Here is a 27,435-nt window from a genome sequence, read left to right as displayed (position 1 = left end):
TAGAATCCTCAGACCATTTCAATGAGGTCAAAGGACTTGTATATCCATCTTTCTCATTTGTTTTTGGTTGAAAAAAAATCTTGCAGAGGTAAGGTAACTAGTATTTGTTGAGTATGTACTATGTGTGAAACACTGTTCCAGACTCTACCTATAATACTTCATTAAATTTTCATAATAAAACCCTGTGAAATATTTTATCCCCAAAATAATAATGAGAAAATGAGACAAAAAATAATTTGAAAAAAGTTACATAGCTAGTAGGTGACAGAGCCAAAATCTGAACCCCAGTCTCTCTGATTCTAGAGTCCATGCCTTTTCTTTTATGGATGAATGATATTTCTGTTTATTTTATGCAATCACTATTTTAACATGTTAAAATTTTCAACTTTTGTACTTTTACATGGAGATTCAGATTTGTGTGGGGAATGGGTCTAGGATATATTAGCCTCACTTTAAGAGGGTGGAAAAAAGAATATGGAAAAGATCTTAGATTTTAATGCTAGAAAAGCAGGTCAGAGACAGAATGAATGTGTCTGAAAGCGTCTGCGAAGAGGGTAAGAAAGGTCTAGTTGCAAAATGAAATAGAAATGTGCGTAGAAGCTACCAAGTAAGCACAAATGTTAAAGCAGCAAGATCCATCTCTGTGTTGACAAGAAAACAGAATTAGAGATGTCATTCAATTCATCCAGGATACATCATAGAGGAGTCTGAGAACTTGAGCTAACTGCCACTCAACCAACAGCTATGAAACAAGAGTGGGCTGTGCGACAGTTACTTCCCTCTCTATTTCATTTTCTCTGACTCTAAAACAAGGAGAATACTATTCACAGAAACTCTATCTTGTCAACTTCAAAAATTATTTACGTTTTATATATTGTGAGGATGTTAGAGTTTTAAGTCTGGTGCAAATCTAACTGCCTATAGGAGCTGGGAAGATAACATTAGAAGTGCGCTGAGAATAAACTATAGAGAGTGGTGAGAACTGTGACAAACGAGAGTGTGTGCTTCATTCAAGTGGAGCAGCTGTTATTCAGCTTTAGCTGATTACTGCCATTAGAAAATGCAGGTCCAGTACTGCCAGAGCTCCTGATTTTGCAGAATATCTTGGCACAACAGCTTTTTGATTTAGGAAAAAATCCTAAAATAACTGGATTTTTATGTGAAATATCGTGATATTTAAATGTTGACAACTTATTCACAGTTTAAAGAATACTCCACAGACTAAACAAAATATACCTGTTAAGCTAGATTTGGCCTATGAACTGCCATTTAGTGATCTCTGACACAAATGATAAAGGACTGTAGCTATTGACTACTCATACCTGCACAGTAGTTCATTCCTTACAAAGTCCTTGCACATCCATTGTTTTACTGGTTCCTCAGGATTGCTCTGAAAAGTAGGTATTATCCCTATTTCACAGATAAAGAATCTGAGGTTTTGAGGAATCTCCATGCAAACACTGAGTGATTTATGCTTCAAAAGTTATTTTTATAGTTGTCATCTCCTCCCCTTTCGTGAACTGCTGTCCCAAATTCAAGGTGATGGGTAAATTTCTTTTACACTGATCCCCTCTCCCTATTCAGTGTTTTTTCACAAACTGAATTCACCTCAGATCTTCTCGATCCTTCTGGCAGTTTCCAAGGAAGTTCCGAAACTGGCAGGAGAAAACATGGTCATGAATTTCCAGCAAGAAATTTTCATTAAACTCAAAGGCACAAGGAAATTGTTCCATTAACTGCCAGATACAGTCTAGGAACTGTGTGAAGATAGGGGATACTTCTTTAGCGTCCCCATCCAGGTGGCCACACCTGAGAGATGCAAATAAAGGTAAAGAAAGACAATGATTAACATCAGGGATTACACTGTTTGGAATAGGCTATAGCAAGTTCACCTTTTGTCTCTGTTGGCATTGGTAAGGAAATGCTTAATGCCAAAATGTCACCCAGAATCTCAAAGTTCATTAATCCCAATGGACCTCTTAGCCACCAGCATCCTTCACTATTATCAAGATTGTAAGCCCTTGGTAATCTATTCTATTTCCTTTTACATCCTCTACAATAGAACTTTCTGCAATGATCAAAATGTTCCATATTTGTGCTGTCCAATATGGTAGTCACTAACTATTAAGCCCTTGAAATGCAGCTAGTGTGACTAAGGAACTGAATTTTCAATTGTATTTAATTTTAATTAATTTAAACAGCTACCTTTAGCTTCATGTGAGCAAGGACCATATCTATCTTGTTTACTGGACAGTGCCTGGTATGAAAAGGGTATTTAATAAGTTTATTAAATGAATGAAAAAACCTCATCCCAGAATTGTTTAATGTTTCCTCTCTCATGATGTCCTCTTTCCCAACTCTACCATCCTTTAGAAACACTATTCCACTAGAAATAAACATGGCATCCTTAGCTTTTACATTGAATGTTCTACCTTTTGATTTAATTGAAATCCATCTCACCAAGGACACTACTTCTTCTTGGGGCCCAAATCAAATGGAGAATGCTCATCATTCCACTCTCCATGTATAATAATCCTAAAGCACAGCAGAAGTGGGATCGGCTTTCTCCTTTCTACTACTCCTTTCACTCTCTTAAAAACACTTCCACTATGGGTCATGCTGTTGTTCACTTTCCTCAATGTTGTGTTCCACAATCTTTGGGTCACTTCTCCACATTTTCTGAAGAATCTGACTCCAGTCATAAGTACTTATCTTTGGAGTCGATGTAGATGACATACACTTGGCTTAGCAGGTTCCTTAACTAACTTGAATCTAATTATCTTCACCGATCTTTACCTCTACTTCACATCAGCCTCTCGTATCCATGGCTGTTTCTTGATGTTAGCTAAAGGTCCTTCCTCCACTTTGAAACCTTAATCTCAATATCCTACTCTGATCACCGTATATTATATTTCCAAAGGCTGCTCATCTTATCTCCTCCAGCCCAATCTCTGGACCTATCACCTTTCCAGATTCCTACTAGCTTCCCTTTCTTCCTTACCCAGACTATATTCTGCCCCATCAACTATTCTGTCCCCATTTTCTTCAATTTTCTGGTCATTTTTTTGTCATTATTCTCCTTCAATATCCAACCATTGATGAGCCGAAGAAGCTATGTTCTCTACTCCCAAATCTTGACTGATAAATGCTGCTTGAGAAAATTATAAAACCATGCAAATTGATACCATAAGTCTCCATACTCAGCTGGAACTTAATTGCTCCCAAATAACCTTTATGTATATCCTTAACACAGTTTTCCCATTAAACCTTACAGCTCTTGCAAATTTTAACCTATCTTCTTAAACCCTAACCCATTTCACATTGATGTATACAGTGTTAATGAAAAAGATCAAGGCTATCAAGTAAAAATATCTAACTTCTGCCTTGGACACTCAAAAACTTAGTTCCTTCTCCTCCTGTCCTTCCATGGAGTTTCCATGTAGAGAAAAGGGAACCATCCTACACTGCTGGTGGGTATGTAAATTGGTGCAGCCACTGTGGAAAACATTATGGAGATTTCTCAAAAACTAAAAATAGAATCAGCCTCATCTTCTTAATGTTCTAAAATGCCATCAGTTCTAGAAAGCTTTCTTTGCCCAGAATAGGTAAGGTTCTGGGCAAAGAACCTTATGTTTATGTTTACCTTTATATGTTTACCTTTGACTTAGCACTTATCATACTATACTATCATCATTGATTTTATTTTCTATAAAAGAAGGGACAGAGACCATATCTGATCTAATACAGTCTCCTTAAAACCTGGCATATTGCCTGGCCCAATGTTTGTTGACAAAGGAAGAATGAATGGATGGATCCAAATAGCTAGAGAGCGACAATCAAATGAAATTAAATGGATATACACCAATGCAGGAGAATAAGACCTGAATAATAACCTCCTTGAGGGTAAAACTCACATTGCATATGCCTTTGGCACCAGCTCAGTGTCTGATATAGTATACAGCATATTGTTAGGTGTTCAGTAAACATTTGTTATTGTTCTCATAACACACATAAAGTCTCAGTGAGGCTGTTTGGCTTATAGCAGCATTAGGTCACTAAATAAATGTAAGTCCTTGCATCCACCTCTTACCAAAGAACAGAAATGCGCACATGCCTTTTCTTCTTATACAAGGTTAAAAGGTACATTGTGGGCTTCCCTGGTGGCGCAGTGGTTGAGAGTCCGCCTGCTGATGCAGGGGACATGGGTTTGTGCCCTGGTCCGGGAAGATCCCACATGCTGCAGAGTGGCTAGGCCTGTGAGCCATGGCCACTGAGCCTGCACATCTGGACCCTGTGTTCCGCAACGGGAGAGGCCACAACAGTGAGAGGCCCGCGTACTACCAAAAAAAAAAAAAAGGTACATTGCCTTAGATATTATTCCCTCTGCCTGAATGCCCACTGTTCTCTCTAGCAAACACCTATTCATTCCCTAAAATTCACTTTTAAATACTGCTTATTCCTGGAAAGCTATCCTGTCTTCTTCAGAAACAGTTAAGCACTTTTTCCTCTGTGGCCCATGATGTCTGTTCTTCCCTGAAATATTTAACAATTTGATATAATCATTTGCTCACTTTGAAGGCAGATATGATATTCTAGTCACCCTTGTAGCCCTAGTCCCTTAGCATAGTGTCTGGAATATGTGTTTCTTGATGAAAAGAGATTTATGCCATGTTCAACCTACTCTTCCTTCTTTCACAAGAACATATTTGGGTTTTTGATAAATCTCACTCTAATAAATTCTCCTTAGCCTCTACCTTTAAAGTAATATTTTTACCTTTGGGAGAACTTGTGGCCCATGGATATCCATTCCTTCTCTATCAGGATCTTCATTTTTATACAAAAAGAAAATTTTGCATTAGAAAAATCATAAAATTAATTAACCATACCTATAAAATATCAAAACACTTTGCTGAAGTAGACTTTGTACAAATTTGCATTGAACTGATCATAAAGTAAATTTCCCAAATGATAAATAAGTTACTTGGATTTCATTTAAAAGCCTATACAGGCTGCCTTCAAATTTCAAAGCTCTCAGGAGAAATTATTCTGGATTTGTATCCATTGTCACATTTCTTTTGGCTTTTACATAATGTGTGACAAGCCATTTGAGCCATCACTAAGTGCAATCTTGATAAACATATTACATTCAACCTATGAAAAAACAGGGATCCAAAGGCAGTACTTGAGTTTATACCAAGAACAAATCTTGATATAAACACATTTTCAAGCATTAAAAAAAATAAAGCATTTCCAAAAGAAAAATGAGGATAAACCCCTACTGTGAGTTCTGTTTCATAGAAAGACAAACTAAGAAACCTTGGATTCAGCACCAGAAAAAAATCATGAGTCTGACATCCAGACAGCTGATGCTGAAGATGATGAGCCCATCAGTCTGCTTACTTAACAGTCATCCATTAAATTTTGCAAACTTTTGGAGTCTTTCCTACCCCTTACATCAGCCTATTACATCCAACTTATCTTCTGATGGATAAGAAACTATGTTGAGTGTGAAATGTAAAGTATATAGACTGTAAATGCCTGGTTTAGTAGAAAGAAGTAAAATTGAAAAACAGAGCTGTTTTCGTAGACCTCTTTCTTGTAGAAAACAAGTTGGCTTAGAGTTATTTTTGATATATTCACAATCTCCCACTTGTGCAAAGTAAAATCCAATCACTGTTCTCTTACCATGAGTCCCTTGAATGTCCTACAAAATAGATCTAGGAAGATGCTGGCCACAGAGCAGACCTGTGCTGTGTGGTCCCACCCATCAAAACAATGGACTAAGACATTGGTCTTTTCTACCTTCACTGCCTGTGAAGACAAGAGGCAAAAAGTAGCATAGACAATTTTTCATAGCATGCCGGGTTAATAAATAGGGTTACCACCCCTACAGCAGAGAACTTGGTCTTACTGGGCTACATGAATTTCTTCTCAAAATATTAACACCCTGTATGGGAATGACAAAGAAAATAAAGGGGAGCCGTGAAGGAGAGCGCAGCCACAGGGGTGCGGAGGGCAAAGTGGTGAGATTCCCGCACAGAGGATCAGGGCCGACTGGCACTCACCAGTCCGAGAGGCTAGTCTGCTCACCCACCGGGGTGGGCGGGGCTGGGAGTTGAGCTCCGGTTTCAGTCAGAGCTCCTGGAGAGGTCTGGGGTTGGTGGCCTTGAACACAGCCTGCAGGGGGTTAGTGCGCCACAGCAAGCTGGGAGGGAGTCCGGGAAAAAGTCTGGACCTGCCAAAGAGGCAAGAGACTTTTTCTTCACTCTTTGTTTCCTGGTGCACGAGGAGAGGGGATTAAGACGATTGCTTAAAGGACCTCCAGAGATGGGCACGAGCCGCGGCTAAAAGCGAGGACAACAGAGACGGGCATGAGACGCTAAGGCAGCTGCTGCTGCCACCAAGAAGCCTGTGTGCAAGCACAGGTCACTATTCACACCACCCTTCCGGGGACCCTGTGCAGCCCATCACTGTCAGGGTCTCCGGATCCAGGGACAACTACACCGGGAGAATGCACGGCATGCCACAAGCTGGTGAAACGTCATGCCAGCCTCTGCCACCGCAGGCCTGCCCCACACTCTGTGCCCCTCCCTCCTCCCGGCCTGAGTGAGCCAGAGCCCCTGAATCAGCGGCTCCTTTAACCTCGTCCTGTCTGAGCGAAGAACAGACGCCTTCCGGCGACCTACACGCGGGGCCAAATCCAAAGCTGAGCCCCTGGGAGCTGTGAGAATAAAGAAGAGAAAGGGAAATCTCTCCCAGCAGCCTCAGAAGCAGTGGATTAAAGCTCCACAGTCAACTTGATGTACCCTGCATCACTGGAACATATGAATAGACAATGAATCATCCCAAATTAAGGAGGTAGACTTTGAGAGCAAGATTTATGATTTTTCCCCCTTATCCTCTTTTTGTGAGTGTGTATGTGTATGCTTCTGTGTGAGATGTTGTCTGTATAGCTTTGCTTCCACCATTTGTTCTAGGGTTCTATCCATCCGTTGTTTTTTTTTTAATTTCATTTTCTTTTCTTTTTATTTCTCTTAATAATTATATTTTTTATTTTAATAACTTTATTATATTTTATCTTTATTTATTTTACTTTATCTTCTTTCTTTCATTTTTCCTTCCTTCCTTCCTTACTCCCTCCCTTCTTTCTTTCTTTCTTTCTTTCTTTCTTTCTTTCTTTCTACTTCTACTAATTCTTTCTTTCTACATTTTCTCCCTTTTATTCTGAGCTGTGTGGATGAAAGGCTCTTGGTGCTGCAGCCAGGAGTCAGTGCTGTGCCTCTGAGGTGGGAGAGCCAACTTCAGGACCCTGGTCCACAAGAGACATCCCAGCTCCACATAATATCAAATGGCAAAAACACCAGCACCCAGCTTCACTCAACAACCAGAAAGCTACAGTGCTGGACATCCTATGCCAAACAACTAGGAAGACAGGAACACAAACCCACCCATTAGCAGAGAGGCTGCCGAAAATCATAATAAGTCCACAGTCACCCCAAAACACACCACCAGATGTCGACCAGCCCACCAGAAAGACAAGATCCAAACTCATCCACCAGAACATAGGCACTAGTCCCTTCCACCAGGAAGCCTAAACAACCCACTGAACCAAACTTAGCCACTGGGGACAGACACCAACAACAACGGACACTACAAACATGCAGCCTGCAAAAAGGAGACACCAAACCAGCTTTATAACAACTGGTAAAGGAACTTTTCTAGGCAAGAAACACAAGAGATGGAAAAGACCTAAAATAACGAACCCAAAACAATTTAAAAAATGGGAATAGGAACATACATATCGATAATTACCTTAAATGTAAATGGACTAAATGCTCTCACCAAAAGACACAGATTGTCTGAATGGATACAAAAAGAAGGCCCATATATTTGCTGTCCACTTCAGACCTAGAAACACATACAGACTGAAAGTAAGGGGATGGAAAAAGACATTCCATGCAAATGGAAGCCAAAAGAAAGCTGGAGTAGCAATTCTCATATCAGACAAAATAGACTTTAAAATAAAGACTATTAGAAGAGACAAAGAAGGACACTACATAATGATCAAGGGATCGATCAAAGCAAAAGATATAACAATTGTAAATATTTATGCACCCAACATAGGAGCACCTCGATACATAAGGCAAATACTAACAGCCATAAGCAGGGAATTCGACAGTAACACACTCAGAGTGGAGGACTTTAACACCCCACTTTCACCAATGGACAGATCATCCAAAATGAAAATAAATAAGGAAACACAAGCTTTAAATGATAGACTAAACAAGATGGACTTAATTGATATTTGTAGGACACTCCATCCAAAAACAACAGAAAACACATTTTTCTCAAGTGCTCATGGAACATTCTCCAGGATAGATCATATCTTGGGTCACAAATCAAGCCTTGGTAAATTTAAGAAAACTGAAATTGTATCAAGTATCTTTTCCGACCACAATGCTATGAGAGTAGATATCAATAACAGGAAAAGATCTGTAAAAAATACAAACACATGGAGGCTAAACAATACACTACTTAATAATGAAGTGATCACTGAAGAAATCAAAGAGGAAATTAAAAAAAAACTTAGAAACACATGACAATGGAGACACGACGACCCAAAACCTATGGGATGCAGGAAAAGCAGTTCTAAAGGGGAAGTTTATGGTAATACAATCCTACCTTAAGAAAGAGGAAACATCTCGAATAAACAACCAAATCTTGCAGCTAAAGCAATTAGAGAAAGAGGAACAAAAAAACCCATAAGATAGCAGAAGGAAAGAAATCATAAAAATAAGATCAGAAATAAATGAAAAAGAAATGAAGGAAACGATAGCAAAGATCAATAAAACTAAAAGCTGGTTCTTTGAGAAGATAAAAAATCATTAGCCAGACTCATCAAGAAAAAAAGGGAGAAGACTCAAATCATTAAAATTAGAAATGAAAAAGGAGAAGTAACAACTGACACTGCAGAAATACAAAAGATCATGAGAGATTACTACAAGCAACTCTATGCCAATAAAATGGACAACCTGGAAGAAATGGACAATTTCTTAGAAATGCACAACCTGCCAAGACTGAATCAGGAAGAAATAGAAAATACGAACAGAGCAATCACAAGCACTGAAATTGAAATTGTGATTAAAAATCTTCCAACAAACAAAAGCCCACAACCTGACGGCTTCACAGGAAAATTCTATCAAATATTTAGAGAAGAGCTAACACCTAATCCTTCTCTAACTTTCCAAAATATAGCAGAAGGAGGAGCACTCCCAAACTCATTCTATGAGGCCACCATAACCCTGATACCAAAACCAGACAAGGATGTCACAAAGAAAGAAACCTACAGGCCAGTAACACTGATGAACATACATGCAAAAATCCTCAACAAAATACTAGCAAACAGGATCCAACAGCACATTAAAAGGATCATACACCATGATCAGGTCGGGTTGATTCCAGGAATACAAGGATTCTTCAATATACGCAAATCTATCAATGTGATAAACCATATTAACAAATTGAAGGAGAAAAACCATATGATCATCTCAATAGATGCAGAGAAAGGTTTTGACAAAATTCAACACCCATTTATGATAAAAACCCTGCAGAAAGTAGGCATAGAGGGAACTTTCCTCAACATAATAAAGACCATATATGACAACCCCACAGCCAACATCATCCTCAATGGTGAAAAACTGAAAGCATTTCCACTAAGATCATGAACAAGACAAGGTTGCCCATTCTCACCACTCTTATTCAACATAGTTTTGGAAATTTTAGCCACAGCAATCAGAGAAGAAAAGGAAATAAAATGAATCCAAATTGGAAAAGAAGAAGTAAAGCTGTCACTGTTTGCAGGTGACATGATACTATACATAGAGAATCCTAAAGATGCTACCAGAAAAATACTAGAGCTAATCAATGAATCTGGTAATGTTGCAGGATACAAAATTAATACACAGAAATCTCTGGCATTCCTATACACTCATGATGAAAAATCTGAAAGTGAAATCAAGAAAACACTCCCATTTACCATTGCAACAAAAAGAATAAAATATCTAGGAATAAACCTACCTAAGGAGACAAAAGACCTGTATGCAGAAAATTATAAGACACTGATGAAAGAAATTAAAGATGATACAAATAGATGGAGAGATATACCATGTTTTTGGGTTGGAAGAATCAACATTGTGAAAATGACTCTACTACCCATAGCAATCTATAGATTCAATGCAATCGCTATCAAACTACCACTGGCATTTTTCACAGCACTAGAACAAAAAATTTCACAATTTATATGGAAACACAAAAGATCCTGAAAAGCCAAAGCAAACTTGAGAACGAAAAATGGAGCTGGAGGAATCAGGCTCTGTGACTTCAGACTATACTACCAAGCTACAGTAATCAAAACAGTATTGTACTGGCACAAAAACAGAAAGATAGATCAATGGAACGGGATAGAAAGACAGGAGACAAAGCCACACACATATGGTCACCTTATCTTTGATAAAGGAGGCAGGAATGTACAGTGGAGAAAGGAAAGCCTCTTTAGTAACTGGTGCTGGGAAAACTGGACAGCTATATGTAAAAGTATGGGATGAGATCACTCCCTAACACCATACACAAAAATAAGCTCAAAGTGGATTAAAGACCTAAATGTAAGGCCAGAAACTATCAAACTCTTAGAGGAAAACACAGGCAGAACACTCTATGACATAAATCACAACAAGATCCTTTCTGACCCACCTCCTAGAGTAATGGAAATAAAAACAAAAATAAACAAATGGGACCTAATGAAACTTCAAAGCTTTTGCACAGCAAAGGAAAGCATAAACAAGACCAAAAGACAACCCTCAGAATGGGAGAAAATATTTGCCAATGAAGCAACTGACAAAGGATTAATCTCCAAAATTTACAAGCAGCTCATGCAGCTCAATAACAAAAAAACAAACAACCCAATCCAAAAATGGGCAGAAGACCTAAATAGACATTTCTCCAAAGAAGATATACAGACTGCCAACAAACACATGAAAGAATGCTCAACATCGTTACTCATTAGAGAAATGCAAATCAAAACTACAATGAGATATCATCTCACACCAGTCAGAATGGCCATCATCAAAAAATCTAGAAACAATAAATGCTGGAGAGGGTGTGGAGAAAAGGGAACACTCTTGCACTGCTGGTGGGAATGTGAATTGGTTCAGCCACTATGGAGAACAGTATGGAGGTTCCTTAAAAAACTACAAATAGAACTACCATATGACCCAGCAATCCCACTACTGGGCATATACCCTGAGAAAACCAAAATTCAAAAAGAGTCATGTACCAAAATGTTCATTGCAGCTCTGTTTACAATAGCCCAGACATGGAAACAACCTAAGAGCCCATCATCGGATGAATGGATAAGGAAGATGTGGCACATATATACAGTGGAATATTACTCCGCCACAAAAAGAAACGAAATTGAGCTATTTGTAATGAGGTGGATAGACCTAGAGTCTGTCATACAGAGTGAAGTAAGTCAGAAAGAGAAAGACAAATACCGTATGCTAACACATATATATGGAATTTAAGAAAAAAATGTCATGAAGAACCTAGGGGTAAGACAGGAGTAAAGACACAGACCTATTGGAGAACGGACTTGAGGATATGGGGAGGGGGAAGGGTGAGCTGTGACAAAACGAGAGAGAGGCATGGACATATATACACTACCAAACCTAAGGTAGATAGCTAGTGGGAAGCAGCCGCATAGCACAGGGATATCAGCTCGGTGCTTTGTGACCACCTGGAGGGGTGGGATATGGAGGGTGGGAGGGAGGGAGACGTGTAGTGGAATAACTGAGGACATGGAAAGGAGACGTGGCCCATGAGCACCCCCCCCCCCAGCAAACTGGGGGCTGGCGAATAAGCCAGAACTGGAAACAGTCCTGATTGCTTTGAGCCCCCGCTCCCCCGGCAAAACGGGGGCATGCAAATAAGCCAGAACTGCAAACAGTCCTGGATGCTTTGAGTCGCCCCTCCCTCCCCGGCAAACCGGGGGCTTGCGAATAAGCATTGAGTGCTTTGGGCACTGATCCATGAGATGTGCTCAGTATAATCAGAATGGTGGGAACACAAGGAAATGTCCTTGTGCTACTTCAGTATAATCAGAATAATGGAAACACAAGGCAATATCCTTGTGCTGCTTTTGCGCTCAAGGACGAAGCACGGCATGTTTTCAAGAAAGCCCATTGTTGCTTGTATAATCAATAAAAGCATATGTTGCTGCTTTGGCATTTCTGGAATGTTAAGAAAACAAGTCTTAAAATGTAAACATAGATAATGCTTAAATAAAAGCTACCACAGCAGGACAGACAGCGCTGTTTTGCCTGAGCGAGAGGCAGCCCTCTACTGCTGTGTTTCGGCACAGTTCATCTCGTGTGATGAGCTTGCTTTCGGAAACCCTGTCATAAGAAAAACTGCAACATTTGGCGCCCGAACAGGGACCTGAAAGTAAGTAATCGCGTGATCGCAGGACCGAAGGGGAATTTGGTACGCTCAAGAGTAAGTGAAACCTTCGGGAGCAGTAGAGTAACTGTAATGGGGAATTCCCATTCAGTAGAATTTCAATACATTAGACTCCTGAAACAGTTATTACGGAGTTCAGGAGTGAAAGTGAAACCAGAATCTTTTGATGAATTGTTTGCGCTGGTTCGTAAACATTGTTACTGGTTTCAACCTACTGGTCATAACCAGTTGAATTTAAAAGTTTGGAAACAGGTTATGCGAGCCTTAAGAAGAGCTCATCAGCGTGGAGACCCTATATCTGTCCGTGTTTGGTCTCTTTGTAAATTAATTTCCCTTGCCCTGGAACCATTACAATCTGAAACTGAAAGTGAAAATGGGGTGCGCCCTCAGCGTCCGAATTCTTCTCCCGATCATTCTGCTGCTTTTTGTACTCTGTTTCGTGAATCTCCTATAGAGGACCTTCCTCCGCCTCCTCCTCCCCTTGTGTCTGAGACATGAGAGGATTTTTCAGGTTTCAGTGATGAAGGGGCTTTTTCTGATGATGATAAAGATCGGGAGCAGGCTAGAAAACAAAATGAGATGCCACTTTCTCAACAGAATGAGATCTCTGATATACTTTCAAAGTTAAAAAATTTGATGGTTAAATTGGAAGAAAATAAAAACAATGTTACCACTCCTTTATATCAAGAGCCATGTCCTACTATTCCTTCGGCTCCTCCTTTAGAATTAGCAGCTTATCCTGTTGGAGCCTCTCGTCAGTTTCGCTTTCCTCTAAAACCTGAATCTAATAGACTATTGTTGGAAGAAGAGATGAATAAGGAAGAAAAGCAATATTCTGAATCATTTTTTGCTTTCCCTATTGTTAGACAAGCTATGCCTGCTAATGATCAATTTCCGAATGGATATGTAAATGTTGTGTATAACCATCATGATATAAAAATTTTAAAAATGCTAAAAGAAGCCATTAATGCATATGGGATGCATTCTAATTATGTTCAAGGTCTTTTGTCTAGGTATGCTTCCGAAAACATATTAATTCCTCAGGATTGGGAGGCACTTGCCAAGACTGTTCTTGAACCTGGACAATATATGCAGTTTAAGACTTGATGGAAAGAAGAAGGCGCCTCCATTGACCTGGTGGCAAGTGAAAAAGTTTACAGACACTACCAAAAATCTTATCATTTCACAGGGTAAACCCCTCAATAGCACCAGTCTTTTTGAGGCCATGCTGGCAGTGTTGTCTGCACAGGTAATAAGCATATCAGCCAATGAGAAAAATTGTACTAACCATACTTATTGGACATATATTCCTAACCCTCCTCTTAATATGGGGGTTACCTGGTGGGATGCCCCAATTCTTGTATAGGTAAATGAGTCTGGATGGTTGCCTGGTCCTTTTGATGATAGAGGCCCTTTGAAGCCGGAAGAAGAAGGAAGGATAATAGAGAATTACACGGTGGGTGTTAGTGGACCTATTTGTACGGGAAAGGGAGATCATTGCCTTAAAATGAATTATCAGGCATGGTTAAGTGTTGTCAAAAATGAAAGCAGATATCATGGGTTATATCTTTTGAGTGCTTATAGTTTTAAAAGTTCTAATTCCACTCTTAATGAGAATGTTTCCGCACCTTACTTGCCTCCATGCCAGGTGCCTCTTCTGGATCAATTATCGGATTGGGTCCATTGGACTCGATGCCGAGGGGAAATGGCTCGGGTTCTTGTTAATACTTCTTGGGGAAGTGTCACTGATTGGAGCCCTTTTGGCTCCACCTGAGGAAAAAGGGGTCTGAAGAATTTACACTGGCATAGAGAGGATAACACTATTTATAGCAATACTATTAATGATACCATAGTATGGCATGCAGGAGGGTTTTCTCCTCCTGGTCCTCATTTAAATGGATATCCCATCAAAAAGGACTTGTGGAAGCTTACGGCAGCTTTGGAGAAGATTAATGCTTGGGTAGGACATACGGTTAACAAATCTGGAAATCATAGTTTGACTTTTCATAAAAATGTTACTCGGTATACTCGTAGTTGTGTAAAATTACCTTATATATTGTTAAAGGGACCAGCTGAATGGAATAAGACTCTAGGTATTATAATATGTAAAAATTGCTCTCTGTATACCTGTATTAACTCTAGTATATCTTTTAACATATCTACTAAAAGTTTGTATATCTTACAAGTTCGGACAGGTTTTTGGCTTCCTGTCAATCTTGGAAGGGAATGGCAAGAATCTCTTCCTATGGCTGTTTTGCAATATTTAACTGATGCATTAAAAACAAGTAAAAGATTTGTAGGAATGTTGATTACAGCTGTCATGGGTATTATAGCCATAACAGCTACTGCTGCAGTAGCTGGAGTTGCTTTAGAACAATCTAGTCAGACCGTTGATTATATAACTGATTGGCATAAAAATTCTGAAATGCTTTGGTCCTCTCAACAACAAATTGATTCGGAAATACATTCGGAAATAGCAGACTTACAACAAGCTGTGGTTATGTTGGGGGACCAACTTGTAAATTTACAAAGACAAATGAAGCTACGTTGTGACTGGAATCAAAGTGCCTTTTGTGTCACTTCGGTTCTATATAATCAGTCTGCATTCCCCTGGGCAAAAATAAAAAAGCATTTATTACATCACAAAAATTTGACAGAAGAAATTGTGAATTTACAAGGGAAAATTCAACAAACTTTTCAGAAGAAATTACGACTTAATTCACAAGAAATATGGTCTGGAATTATTCAAGGATTTAATAATTTAAATCCCATGTCTAAATTACATGCTTTATTTGGTTCTACTGCAGGATTGCTAATGCTCATTATAATAATAATCATATGTTTAATTGTAGTCCGACGACGAGTGAAAGCTACCCGCCATGCAACCCCGCAACAAGCTGCCGTGTTCTCCTTGATGCTGCACAAGCTGGAAAACAAAAAGGGAGAAATGTAGTGGAATAACTGAGGACGTGGAAAGGAGACGTGACCCATGAGCACCCCCCCCCCCCAGCAAACTGGGGGCTGGCGAATAAGCCAGAACTGGAAACAGTCCTGATTGCTTTGAGCCCCCTCGGCAAACTGGGGGCATTCAAATAAGCCAGAACTGCAAACAGTCCTGGATGCTTTGAGCCTCCCCCCCCGGCAAACCGGGGGCCTGCGAATAAGCATTGAGTGTTTTGGGCACTGATCCATGAGATGTCCTCAGTATAATCAGAATGGTGGGAACACAAGGAAATGTCCTTGTGCTACTTCAGTATAATCAGAATAATGGAAACACAAGGCAATGTCCTTGTGCTGCTTTTGGGCTCAAGGACGAAGCACGGCATGTTTTCAAGAAAGCCCATTGTTGCTTGTATAATCAATAAAAGCATATGTTGCTGCTTTGGCATTTCTGGAATGTTAAGAAAACAAGTCTTAAAATGTAAACATAGATAATGCTTAAATAAAAGCTACCACAGCAGGACAGACTGTGCTGTATTGTCTGAGCGAGCAGCAGCCATCTACTGCTGTGTTTCGGCATAATTCATCTCGTGTGATGAGCTTGCTTTCGGAAACCCTGTCATAAGAAAAACTACAATACACGCAAGAGGGAATTGATATGGGAACATATGTATATGTATAACTGATTCACTTTGTTATAAAGCAGAAACTAACACACCATTGTAAAGCAATTATACCCCAATAAAGATGTTAAAAAAATCCTCAACAAAATACTATCAAACAGAATCCAACAGCACATCAACTGGATCATACACCATGATCAAGTGGGGTTTATTTCAGGAATGCAAGGATTCTTCAATAGAAGCAAATCACTCAACGTGATACACCATATTAAAAAATTGAAGGAAGAAAAACTTATGATCATCTTAATAGATGCAGAGAAAGCTTTCATCAAAATTCAACACCCATTTGTGATAAAAACCCTGCAGAGCGAGCCGCGGCTAAAAGCACGGACCCCAGGGACGGGCGGGAGACGCTAAGGCTGCTGCTGCCGCCAAGAAGGGGCCTATGTGCGAGCACAGGTCACTATCCACACCCCTCTTCCACGGAGACTGTGCAGCCCGCCACTGCAAGGTTCCCAGGATCCAGAGACAAATTCCCCGGGAGAAAACACGGCGGGCCTCAGGCTGGTGCAACGTCACGCTGGCCTCTGCTACCGCAGGCCCGCCCCGCACGCAGTGCTCCTCTCTCCTCCCCCGCCCCGCCGCCTGAGTGCGCCAGAGTCCCCGAATCAGCGGCTCCTTTAACCCCGTCCTGTCTGAGCAAAAAACAGACGCCCTCCAGCGACCTACATGCAGAGGCAGGGCCAAATCCAAAGCTGAGCCCCTGTGAGCTGTGAGAACAAAGAAGAGAAAGGGAAATCTCTCCCAGCAGCCTCAGAAACAGCGGATTAAAGCTCCACAATCAACTTGATGTACCCTGCATATGTGGAATACATGAATAGACAACGAGTCATCCCAAATTGAGGAGCCGTGAGGATAAAAGGTACTTGGTGCTGCAGCCAGGAGTCAGGGCTCTGCCTCTGAGGTAGGAGAGCCAACTTCAGGACACTGGCCAACAAGAAACCTCCCAGCTACACATAATATCAAATGGCGAAAATCTCCCAGAGACCTCCATCATAACACCAGCACCCAGCTTCACTCAACGACCAGCAAGCTACAGTGCTGGACAACCTATGCCAAACAACTAGCAAAACAGGAACACAACCCCACCCATTAGCAGAGAGGCTGCCGAAAATCATATTAAGGCCACAAACACCCCAAAACACACAGCCAGACGTGAACCTGCCCACTAGAGAGACAAGATCCAGCCTCATCCACCACAACACAGGCACTAGTCCCCTCCACCAGGAAGCCTACACAACCCACTGAACCAACCGTAGCCACTGGAGACAGACATCAAAAACAGCGGGAACTACGAACCTGCAGGCTGCAAAAAGGAGACCCCAAACACAGTAAGATAAGCAAAATGAGAAGACACAAAAACACACAGCAGATAAAGGAGCAGATAAAAATGCACCAGACCTAACAAATGAAAAGGAAATAGGCAGTCTACCTGCAAAAGAATTCAGAATAATGATAGTAAGGATGATCCGAAATCTTGGAAATAGAATGGACAAAATGCAAGAAACAGTTAACAAGGACCTAGAAGAAATAAAGATGAAACAAGCAATGATGAACAACACAATAAATTAAATTAAAAGTACTCTAGATGGGATCAATAGCAGAATAACTGAGGCAGAAGAACGGATAAGTGACCTGGAAGATAAAATAGTGGAAATAACTACTGCAGAGCAGAAGAAAGAAAAAAGAATGAAACGAACTGAGGACAGTCTCAGAGACCTCTGGAACAACATTAAACGCACCAACATTCGAATTATAGGGGTTCCAGAAGAAGAAGAGAAAAAGAAAGGGACTGCGAAAATATTTGAAGAGATTATAGTTGAAAACTTCCCTAATATGGGAAAGGAAATAGTTAATCAAGTCCAGGAAGCACAGAGAGTCCCATACAGGATAAATCCAAGGAGAAATACGCTAAGACACATATTAATCAAACTGTCAAAAATTAAATACAAAGAAAGCATATTAAAAGCAGCAAGGGAAAAGCAACAACTAACACACAAGGGAATCCCCATAAGGTTAACAGCTGATCTCTCAGCAGAAACCCTACAAGCCAGAAGGGAGTGGCAGGACATACTGAAAGTGATGAAGGAGAAAAACCTGCAACCAAGACTACTCTACCCAGCAAGGATCTTATTCAGATTTGATGGAGAAATTAAAACCTTTACAGAAAAGCAAAAGCTGAAAGAGTTCAGCACCACCAAACCAGCTTTACAACAAATGCTAAAGGAACTTCTCTAGACAAGAAACACAAGAGAAGGAAAAGACCTATAATAACAAACACAAAACAATTTAGAAAATGGGAATAGGAACATACATATCGATAATTATCTTAAATGTAAATGGACTAAATGCTCCCAACAAAAGACACAGATTGGCTGAATGGATACAAAAACAAGACCCTTATATATGCTGTCTACAAGAGACCCACTTCAGACCTAGAGACACATACAGACTGAAAGTAAGGGGATGGAAAAAAACATTCCATGCAAACGGAAACCAAAAGAAAGCTGGAGTAGCAATTCTCATATCAGACAAAATAGACTTTAAAATAAGGACTATTAGAAGAGACAAAGAAGGACACTACATAATGATCAAGGGATCGATCCAAGAAGAAGATATAACAATTGTAAATATTTATGCACCCAACATAGGAGCACCTTAATACATACGGCAAATACTAACAGCCATAAAAGGGCAAATCGACAGTAACACACTCAGAGTGGAGGACTTTAACACCCCACTTGCACCCATGGACAGAGCAACCAAAATGAAAATAAAAAAGGAAACACAAGCTTTAAATGATACATTAAACACGATGGACTTAATTGATATTTATAGGACATTCCATCCAAAAACAACAGAATACACATTTTTCTCAAGTGCTCATGGAACATTCTCCAGGATAGTTCATATTTGGGTCACAAATCAAGCCTCGGTAAATTGAAGAAAATTGAAATTGTATCAAGTATCTTTTCAGACCACAACGCCATGAGACTAGATATCAATTACAGGAAAAGATCTGTAAAAAACATAAACACTTGTAGGCTAAACAATACACTACTTAATAATGAAGTGATCACTGAAGAAATCAAAGACGAAATAAAAAAATACCTAGAAACAAAGGACAATGGAGACACAATGACCCAAAACCTATGGGATGCAGCAAAAGCAGTTCTAAGGGGGAAGTTTATAGCAATACAAGCCCACCTTAAGAAGCAGGAAACATCTCGAAAAAACAACCTAAACTTGCACCTCAAGCAATTAGAGAAAGAAGAACAAAAAAACCCAAAGCTAGCAGAAGGAAAGAAATCATAAAAGTCAGATCAGAAATAAATGAAAAAGAAATGAAGGAAACAATAGCAAAGGTCAATAAAACTAAAAGCTGGTTCTTTGAGAAGATAAACAAAATAGATAAACCACTAGCCAGACTCATCAAGAAAAAAAGGGAGAAGACTCAAATCAATAGAATTAGAAATGAAAAAGGAGAAGTAACAACTGACACTGCAGAAATACAAAAGATCATGAGAGATTACTACAAGCAACTCTATGCCAATAAAATGGACAATCTGGAAGAAATGGGCAAATTCTTAGAAATGCACAATCTACCAAGACTGAATCAGGAAGAAATAGAAAATATGAGTAGGCCACTCACAAGCACTGAAATTGAAACTGTGATTAAAAATCTTCCAACAAACAAAAGCCCAGGACCAGATGGCTTCACAGGCGAATTCTATCAAACATTTAGAGAAGAGCTAACACCTATCCTTCTCAAACTCTTCCAAAATATAGCAGAGGGAGGAACACTCCCAAATTCCTTCTACGAGGCCACCATCACCTTGATACCAAAACCAGACAAGGATGTCACAAAGAAAGAAAACTACAGGCCAATATTACTGATGAACATAGATGCAAAAATCCTCAACAAAATACAAACAAACAGAATCCAACAGCACATTAAAAGTATCATACAACATGATCAAGTGGGGTTTATTCCAGGAATGCAAGGATTCTTCAATATACGCACATCTATCAATATGATAAACCATATTAACAAACTGAAGGAGAAAAACCATATGATCATCTCAATAGATGCAGAGAAAGCTTTTGACAAAATTCAACACCAAATTTATGATAAAAACCATGCAGAAAGTAGGTATAGAGGGAACTTTCCTTAACATAATAAAGGCCATATATGACAAGCCCACAGCCAACATCATCCTCAATGGTGAAAAACTGAAAGCATTTCCACTAAGAACAGGAATAAGACAAGGTTGCCCACTCTCACCACTGTAATTCAACATAGTTTTGGAAGTTTTAGCCACAGCAATCAGAGACGAAAAGGAAATAAAATTAATCCAAGTCGGAAAAGAAGAAGTAAAGCTGTCACTGTTTTCAGATGACATGATACTATACATAGAGAATCCTAAAGATGCTACCAGAAAACTACTAGAGCTAATCAATGATTTTGGTAAAGTAGCAGGATACAAAATTAATGCACAGAAATCTCTGGCATTCATATACAGTAAGGATGAAAAATCTGAAAGTGAAATCAAGAAAAGACTCCCATTTACCATTGCAACAAAAATAATAATATGTCTAGGAATAAAACTACCTAAGGAGACAAAACACCGGTATGCAGAAAATTATAAGACACTGATGAAAGAAATTAAAAATGATCCAAATAGATGGAGAGATATACCATGTTTTTGGATTGGATGAATCAACATTGTGAAAATGACTCTACTACCCAAAGCAATCTATAGATTCAATGCAATCGCTATCAAACTACCACTGGCATTTTTCACAGCACTAGAACAAAAAATTTTGCAATTTGTATGGAAACACAAAAGACCTCGAATAGCCAAAGCAATCTTGAGAACGAAAAACGGAGCTGGAGGAATCAGGCTCCCTGACTTCAGTCTATACTACAAAGCTATAGTAATCAAGATAGTATGGTACTGGCACAAAAACAGAAGATAGATCAATGGAACGGGATAGAAAGCCCAGAGATAAACCCACGCACATATGGACACCTTATCTTTGATAAAGGAGGCAGGAATGTACAGTGGAGAAAGGAAAGCCTCTTCAATAAGTGATGCTGGGAAAAATGGACAGATACATGTAAAAGTATGAGATTAGATCACTCCCTCACATCATACACAAAAATAAGCTCAAAATGGATTAAAGACCTAAATGTAAGACTAGAAACTGTCAAACTCTTAGAGGAAAACATAGGCAGAACACTCTATGACATAAATCACAGCAAGATCCTTTCTGACCCACCTCCTAGAGTAATGGAAATAAAAACAAAAATAAACAAATGGGACCTAATGAAACTTCAAAGCTTTTGCACAGCAAAGGGGACCATAAACAAGACCAGAAGACAGCGCTTAGAATGGGAGAAAATATTTGCCAATGAAGCAACTGACAAAGGATTAATCTCCAAAATTTACAAGCAGCTCATGCAGCTCAATAACAAAAAAACAAACAACCCAATCCAAAAATGGGCAGAAGACCTAAATAGACATTTCTCCAAAGAAGATATACAGACTGCCAACAAACACATGAAAGAATGGTCAACATCGTTAATCATTAGAGAAATGCAAATCAAAACTACAATGAGATATCATCTCACACCAGTCAGAATGGCCATCATCAAAAAATCTAGAAACAATAAATGCTGGAGAGGGTGTGGAGAAAAGGGAACACTCTTCCACTGCTGGTGGGAATGTGAATTGGTTCAGCCACTATGGAGAACAGTATGGAGGTTCCTTAAAAAACTACAAATAGAACTACCATATGACCCAGCAATCCCACTACTGGGCATATACCCTGAGAAAACCAAAATTCAAAAAGAGTCATGTACCAAAATGTTCATTGCAGCTCTATTTACAATAGCCCAGACATGGAAACAACCTAAGTGTCCATCATCGGATGAATGGATAAAGAAGATGTGGCACATATATACAATGGAATATTACTCAGCCATAAAAAGAGACGAAATTGAGCTATTTGTAATGAGGTGGATAGACCTAGAGTCTGTCATACAGAGTGAAGTAAGTCAGAAAGAGAGAGACAAATACCGTATGCTAACACATATATATGGAATTTAAGAAAAGAAAATGTCATGAAAAACCTAGGGGTGAAACAGGAATAAAGACACAGACTTACTAGAGAATGGACTTGAGGCTATTGGGAGGGGGAAGGGTAAACGGTGACAAAGCGATAAAGCGGCATGGACATATATACACTACCAAACGTAAGGTAGATAGCTAGTGGGAAGCAGCCGCATAGCACAGGGAGATCAGCTCGGTGCTTTGTGACCGCCTGGAGGGGTGGGATAGGGAGGGTGGGAGGGAGGGAGACGCAAGCGGGAAGAGATATGGGAACATATGTGTATATATAACTGATTCATTTTGTTGTGAAGCTGAAACTAACATACCATTGTAAAGCAATTATACTCCAATAAAGATATAAGAAGAATAATAATAAGAATCTGCCTTCTAATGCAGGGGACGTGGGTTTGATCCATCGTCGGGGAACGAAGATACCACATGGCATGCGGCACCTAAGCCTGTGTACCACAGCTACTGATCCCGCCCACTCTGGAGCCCGTGCACCACAACTAGAGAGTAGCCCACACGCTGCAACTACAGAAGCCCGTGTGCCTCAACAAGAGACCACATGCAGCAATGAAAGATCCTGCATGCAGCACCAAAGATCCTGCGTGCCAAAACTAAGACCCGACACGGCCAAATAAATAAAATATTTAAAAAAAAAGAAAAGAAAGGAGTGTAACAGAAGGTGAGCTTACCTAATAAGGAAAAGAAAATCAAAGTCAACACATGATACAGGGTAAAAAGAAAAACTGAAGGAGGTCTACATTCATAAAACTTCTGAAAAAGACATGGATCAATTCTCAGAGAGAGAAGTGGGCAAGAGGAAGAATTCATGCTCAAAAACAGACAGGACTGTTCTGCATTCCAGTCCCAGACCTGACAATAATTTCCTCTGGAAGCTTTATCCATTTAGCCTTACTAATATAAATCCTTCCAACTTAAGATGGAGAGGTTTTCCTGTCTTAGGTCAGTTTCTGTACAATCAGAACTATGTAAAAATATGGGCATTTACTCAATCTGTGCAATTTTGGCAATGGTAGATATTGAGCATTCACTTATTCATTCTAACACTTCATTATGTATACCTCTGTGCCAGGTATGTGCTAAGTATTAGAGATACAAGGATGAGACTCAGTTTCTGACTTCAAAGAGCAAACTAGTCAGGGTGACCAAAGGTAAATAAATAAATACAATGCAGTGCAAAAACTGCTGTTATAGGGTAATGTGTAGTAACTATATCCTGTTGCAGGAGCCAGGGAAGCTTGAGCCTTGAAGAAAATGTAGGATTTTCTCAGGTGAGGAAGGAGAAGGAAATTTATTCACTCATTCATTCATCTACTCACCTAGCCAATAATTACTGAGTGACTATACAAGATGCACTGTTGTGTGCACTAGGTACACAAAAAAGACAAACATTTAAATGAATGACTACAAACCAATGATAACCAAAACAATAAAAGTTTATACCAGGTACAACAAAGGCACACAATAGCTAAAGAAGAGGAGACAACTAAAGTGGGTCTTGTCAGATGAGTAGGCATTTGTCAGATGGACCAGGAGGAAAGGACATTCCAGGCAAGGGGCATAATATAACAACATGTACAAAGGCAAGGATGTGAGGCATAGGTGAGGAATTCTTAACTAGCTTGGTGGTTGAGGCTAGGCTGGGAGTGAGGGAGTGAGGAGAGACAGGTCTGGCCAGGAGGGCAAAGGTCAGACTGACAAGTGTGCATTTTATCTGGTGGCAGCAGAGAGTCACTGGAGTGTTAAAAGCAGAGGAGTGCCATGATCAGATGTACTCACTGTGGTGACAGTAGGAGAATAGAGGACATAAATTTGGATTTAGGAAGACTAGTCAAAGAGTTACTAAAATTGTGAAATGCAACAAGGACCTGAATTAATGCAGTAGCAGTGGGGCTGAAAAGGAGAAGAGGGATGTTAAGAATGAAGATTCAACAGGACATAGTAAGAGAATGGATGTGGAATGAAGGAGAAAGAAAAGTCAAAGATGACTCTTAAATGTGTCACTTAGTAACTAGGTGGATTACAGTACCATTATCCTAAACAGTGAACATAGAAGAAGAAACAAGTTTTAGTTGGTGTTGGGAGTAGATAAGATTTCATTTGGGGCCATGGAGATTCTGAGGTAGTTGAGGGACATCTAATGGAGCATCCAGTGGACAGCTGCATATGTGGGTCTGGAGTTCAGGAGAAGGAGGAATCTGAGCCAGAGTATAGATTTGACCACTATATGAATACAGATGATAGTGGAAACTGTGCATGGCTGGTGCTGTCCAGGCAGAGACCAAAGTGAGAAAAGGAAAGACCTTAAAAAGTAGTAACGTTTAAAGGGAAAGTAGAGGAAGGGGGGGGGGCTATTACAGGAGTCAGCTTGTGAAAAAGAAGGCTGAAAGGTAGAAAGAGAACCAGGAAGTAGCAGTGGGATTAAGGCCAGAACTACAAAAATGGTTCAAAGAGAAAGGGGATAACAATGTCAAATGCAGCAGAGTGGTCAAAATAGAATAAAGATTAAAGAGTGACCCTGAGATCGACAAGTTAGGGGTCATTAGTGACCTCAGCAAGAACAGTAGTAATGGTATGTAAACTGGATCACAGTGACCTGAAGAGTGAAGGGAGGTGAGGAAGTGCGTATAGGGAAGGCCAATTACTTTCAAGAAAGCTCTAAGCAAGAGGAAAGAGAACAGTAACTAGAAGAGAATAAGAAAAGTTCTTTTTCTTAGGAATAAGAAAGTATTGAGTGTATTTCTGAGGGATGAAGCCAGTGAAAGGAAAAGTTTGAAAATGTAGGGGAAAGAGGTTCCTTGAAGGAGGGGATGGGATTAAGAATACAGGTAAAGGGATTAGTCTTACACAGAAGATGAGGCACCGTTTCCTCTGAGATAGCAAGAAAGGAGCAAAAAAAAGTTGGTAAGAATAGTAGTGGGAAGATGAGAGATTACCTTTATTTTTCTATGAAGAAGGAGACATGTCTGAATATGTGTTTACTGAGAGGGGAGTAACAGTGGTGTAGACAGCTTGAAAGTAAAATACAAATTAGGAATATCTGCTTGGTGGAACAGGGCTGGGAACCAACCAGGGACACATAAAATGACTGTTAAGTGGTCCTAAGGCTATAGGACTACAGTCAATATTATAGATCATAAACCTGTAATTATACCAAGTAACATGGCTATGGGATTTATTTCTTTGTGGCAATGTTTAGTTGTCAGGGCATAAGAGCAGAGAAAGTAGAGAATGAATGGGATTAACAGGGCGGGTAGAGTGGAAGGATAAAGAGGCAAGGTGGAATAGATGAGGTGCTACACCACTAGGTTTTGGCTTGATACGAAAGAAGGTAGGAAAAGGTGGAAAAAGTGGAGTTAAAAGTGTAGAGGTCTCCATGGGATAGAAGAACCAGGTTAGCTGGAGTAAGAGTGTAAGAACTGGAGTACAAAAGCTCAAAGAACTATCAGTGCAGAGTGTTTTATAGGTTGTACATGGACATTCAAATCTCCTGGGATTGAGAGGAAGAATCAGGATGGAGAGGAAACCACCTACCTAAAGTGGTTTCCAAAGTCCTTAATGGAGAAAGAAGAGTCATTAGGAGAGGTACAGAGTGGTATAGCTAAATGCAATAGACCTAAAAGGAGGAAGGAGTTTTGTAAGGAGCAAGGGGAGTATTGAACCTGTCATGGACCGTGCAGTTCATGGGGTGTGGGAAAATGAGTAACTTTTGTAGTAGAAGGTAAAAGAGAAATGATATTCCTAGAAGGATATATAGGTTGCGAGTAAGACAAGAGTCAGAGAGATCTGGAAAAAAGTTTCTCAACCTTTTAAACCCCTCAGTTAACCAGATACCTCAGATAATATCAGAGGCCTAATAGTAGCGACTATACTCTTTCCTTAGGACTCCAAATGGAGTGAAAAGTCACTGGTGGACAGGAAAAGATGCTCAATTTCACTAATGATTAAAGAAATGCAAATTAAAACATGACATAAAATGCATAACCTATCAAATTGGCAAAGATTAAAAAGATTGATGATAACCATTGCTGGCTATGTGGAGAAAGAGGCATTGTTGGTGGGAATGGAAACTGGTGTATCCTATTTGAAGGGCAATTTGGCCACATCTAGTAAAGTCTGAAATATTCATACTCTTCAACTGAAAATCCACTTTTAAGAATGCCCACACATATAAAGATATATGTTCAAGGATATTTGATGCAACAATGTCTGCATTTGTGAAAAATGTGAATAACTGAATTGCCCATGAACAGGGACCATGATAAATTCACTTAATGGAATATTATACAGTCACTGAAAAGAATGAGGTCACACTGACTGAACTGACCTGGAAAATGTTCACCATACATTAAGTATAAAAAGTTAGTTGCAGAAAAATATGCACAATACAATCTCATTTTTACAAATTAGTAATAATATATGTAGTTTTATATATATGTTGAAAAATTCTAGACCTGTACTGTCCAATATGGTAGTCACTAGCCACAAGTGGCTATTTAAATTTAAATTGATCAAAACTAAATAAAATTAAAAATTCAGTTCCTCACTCTCACTAGCCACATTTCAAATGCACAACTGCCACATGTGGCTAGTGGCTACTGTATTAGTACAGATCCAGAACCTTTCCATCATCACAGAAAGTTCAAATAGTGCTGATCTAGCAGCATACATTAAACTATTAATAGTGTGTGTTGTGGGGCAAACTACAGGGAATATTTACATTTTACATTATATATTTCTGAAATGTATACTTCTTAGATAACGTACATGTATAACTTTTGTAATGAGAAAAAAATAAATTAAATAAAGATAATGAGAGACAAAACGAGAGAAGGAGGGATACTATAGTGTTTTTGGGAGAAACAAGAATCTCACTAATTACCAGGGTCTTATGGGCAATGGGGAACCATTGGAGTATTTTGAGTTTAAAGTGACATTATCATATGTGCTCAAGAAAGATGGCTTTAGAAGCAATCTGGTGGCCATACTGGGGGGAGCAACTACTAAAGACAAGTAAACCAGTCAGGAAGTTATTATAGTACTTAAGGCAGAGGTGGGGAAGAACGGATATTTGAGAAACACTTTTGAGGAAAACTGACAGGATGAGGCAATTGCCAGATGGAGGGGAAGAGAAAGAATTCAAGGCTTACTTGAGT

The 27,435-nt window shown here is 39.5% G+C and overlaps 1 protein-coding gene and 1 long non-coding RNA gene across 2 annotated transcripts in view; one reads left to right on the top strand and one right to left on the bottom strand.

Moving 5' to 3' along the window:
* The window catches only part of MTMR8 (myotubularin related protein 8), a 257,386-nt gene that overhangs the window by 105,998 nt on the left and 123,953 nt on the right, over positions 1-27,435 (bottom strand). The window contains exons 9-11 of the mRNA XM_060002711.1: positions 5,686-5,811; positions 4,775-4,824; positions 1,609-1,809 (exon numbers count right to left, since the gene is read on the bottom strand). Coding sequence (XP_059858694.1) covers positions 1,609-1,809; positions 4,775-4,824; positions 5,686-5,811 — 377 coding nt within the window. The remainder of the gene's footprint in view (positions 1-1,608; positions 1,810-4,774; positions 4,825-5,685; positions 5,812-27,435) is intronic.
* LOC132418728 (uncharacterized) lies at positions 12,433-15,958 on the top strand. The gene is made up of 3 exons (XR_009518034.1): positions 12,433-12,498; positions 13,527-13,762; positions 15,366-15,958. It is a non-coding gene; the product is annotated as an uncharacterized lncRNA (long non-coding RNA).

The sequence above is a fragment of the Delphinus delphis genome, chromosome X (assembly GCF_949987515.2).
Source record: "Delphinus delphis chromosome X, mDelDel1.2, whole genome shotgun sequence".
NCBI classification, from domain to species: Eukaryota; Metazoa; Chordata; class Mammalia; order Artiodactyla; family Delphinidae; genus Delphinus; species Delphinus delphis.
The sequence above is the reverse complement of the archived record's forward strand: the minus strand, read 5'-3'. Positions and strand labels throughout refer to the sequence as shown.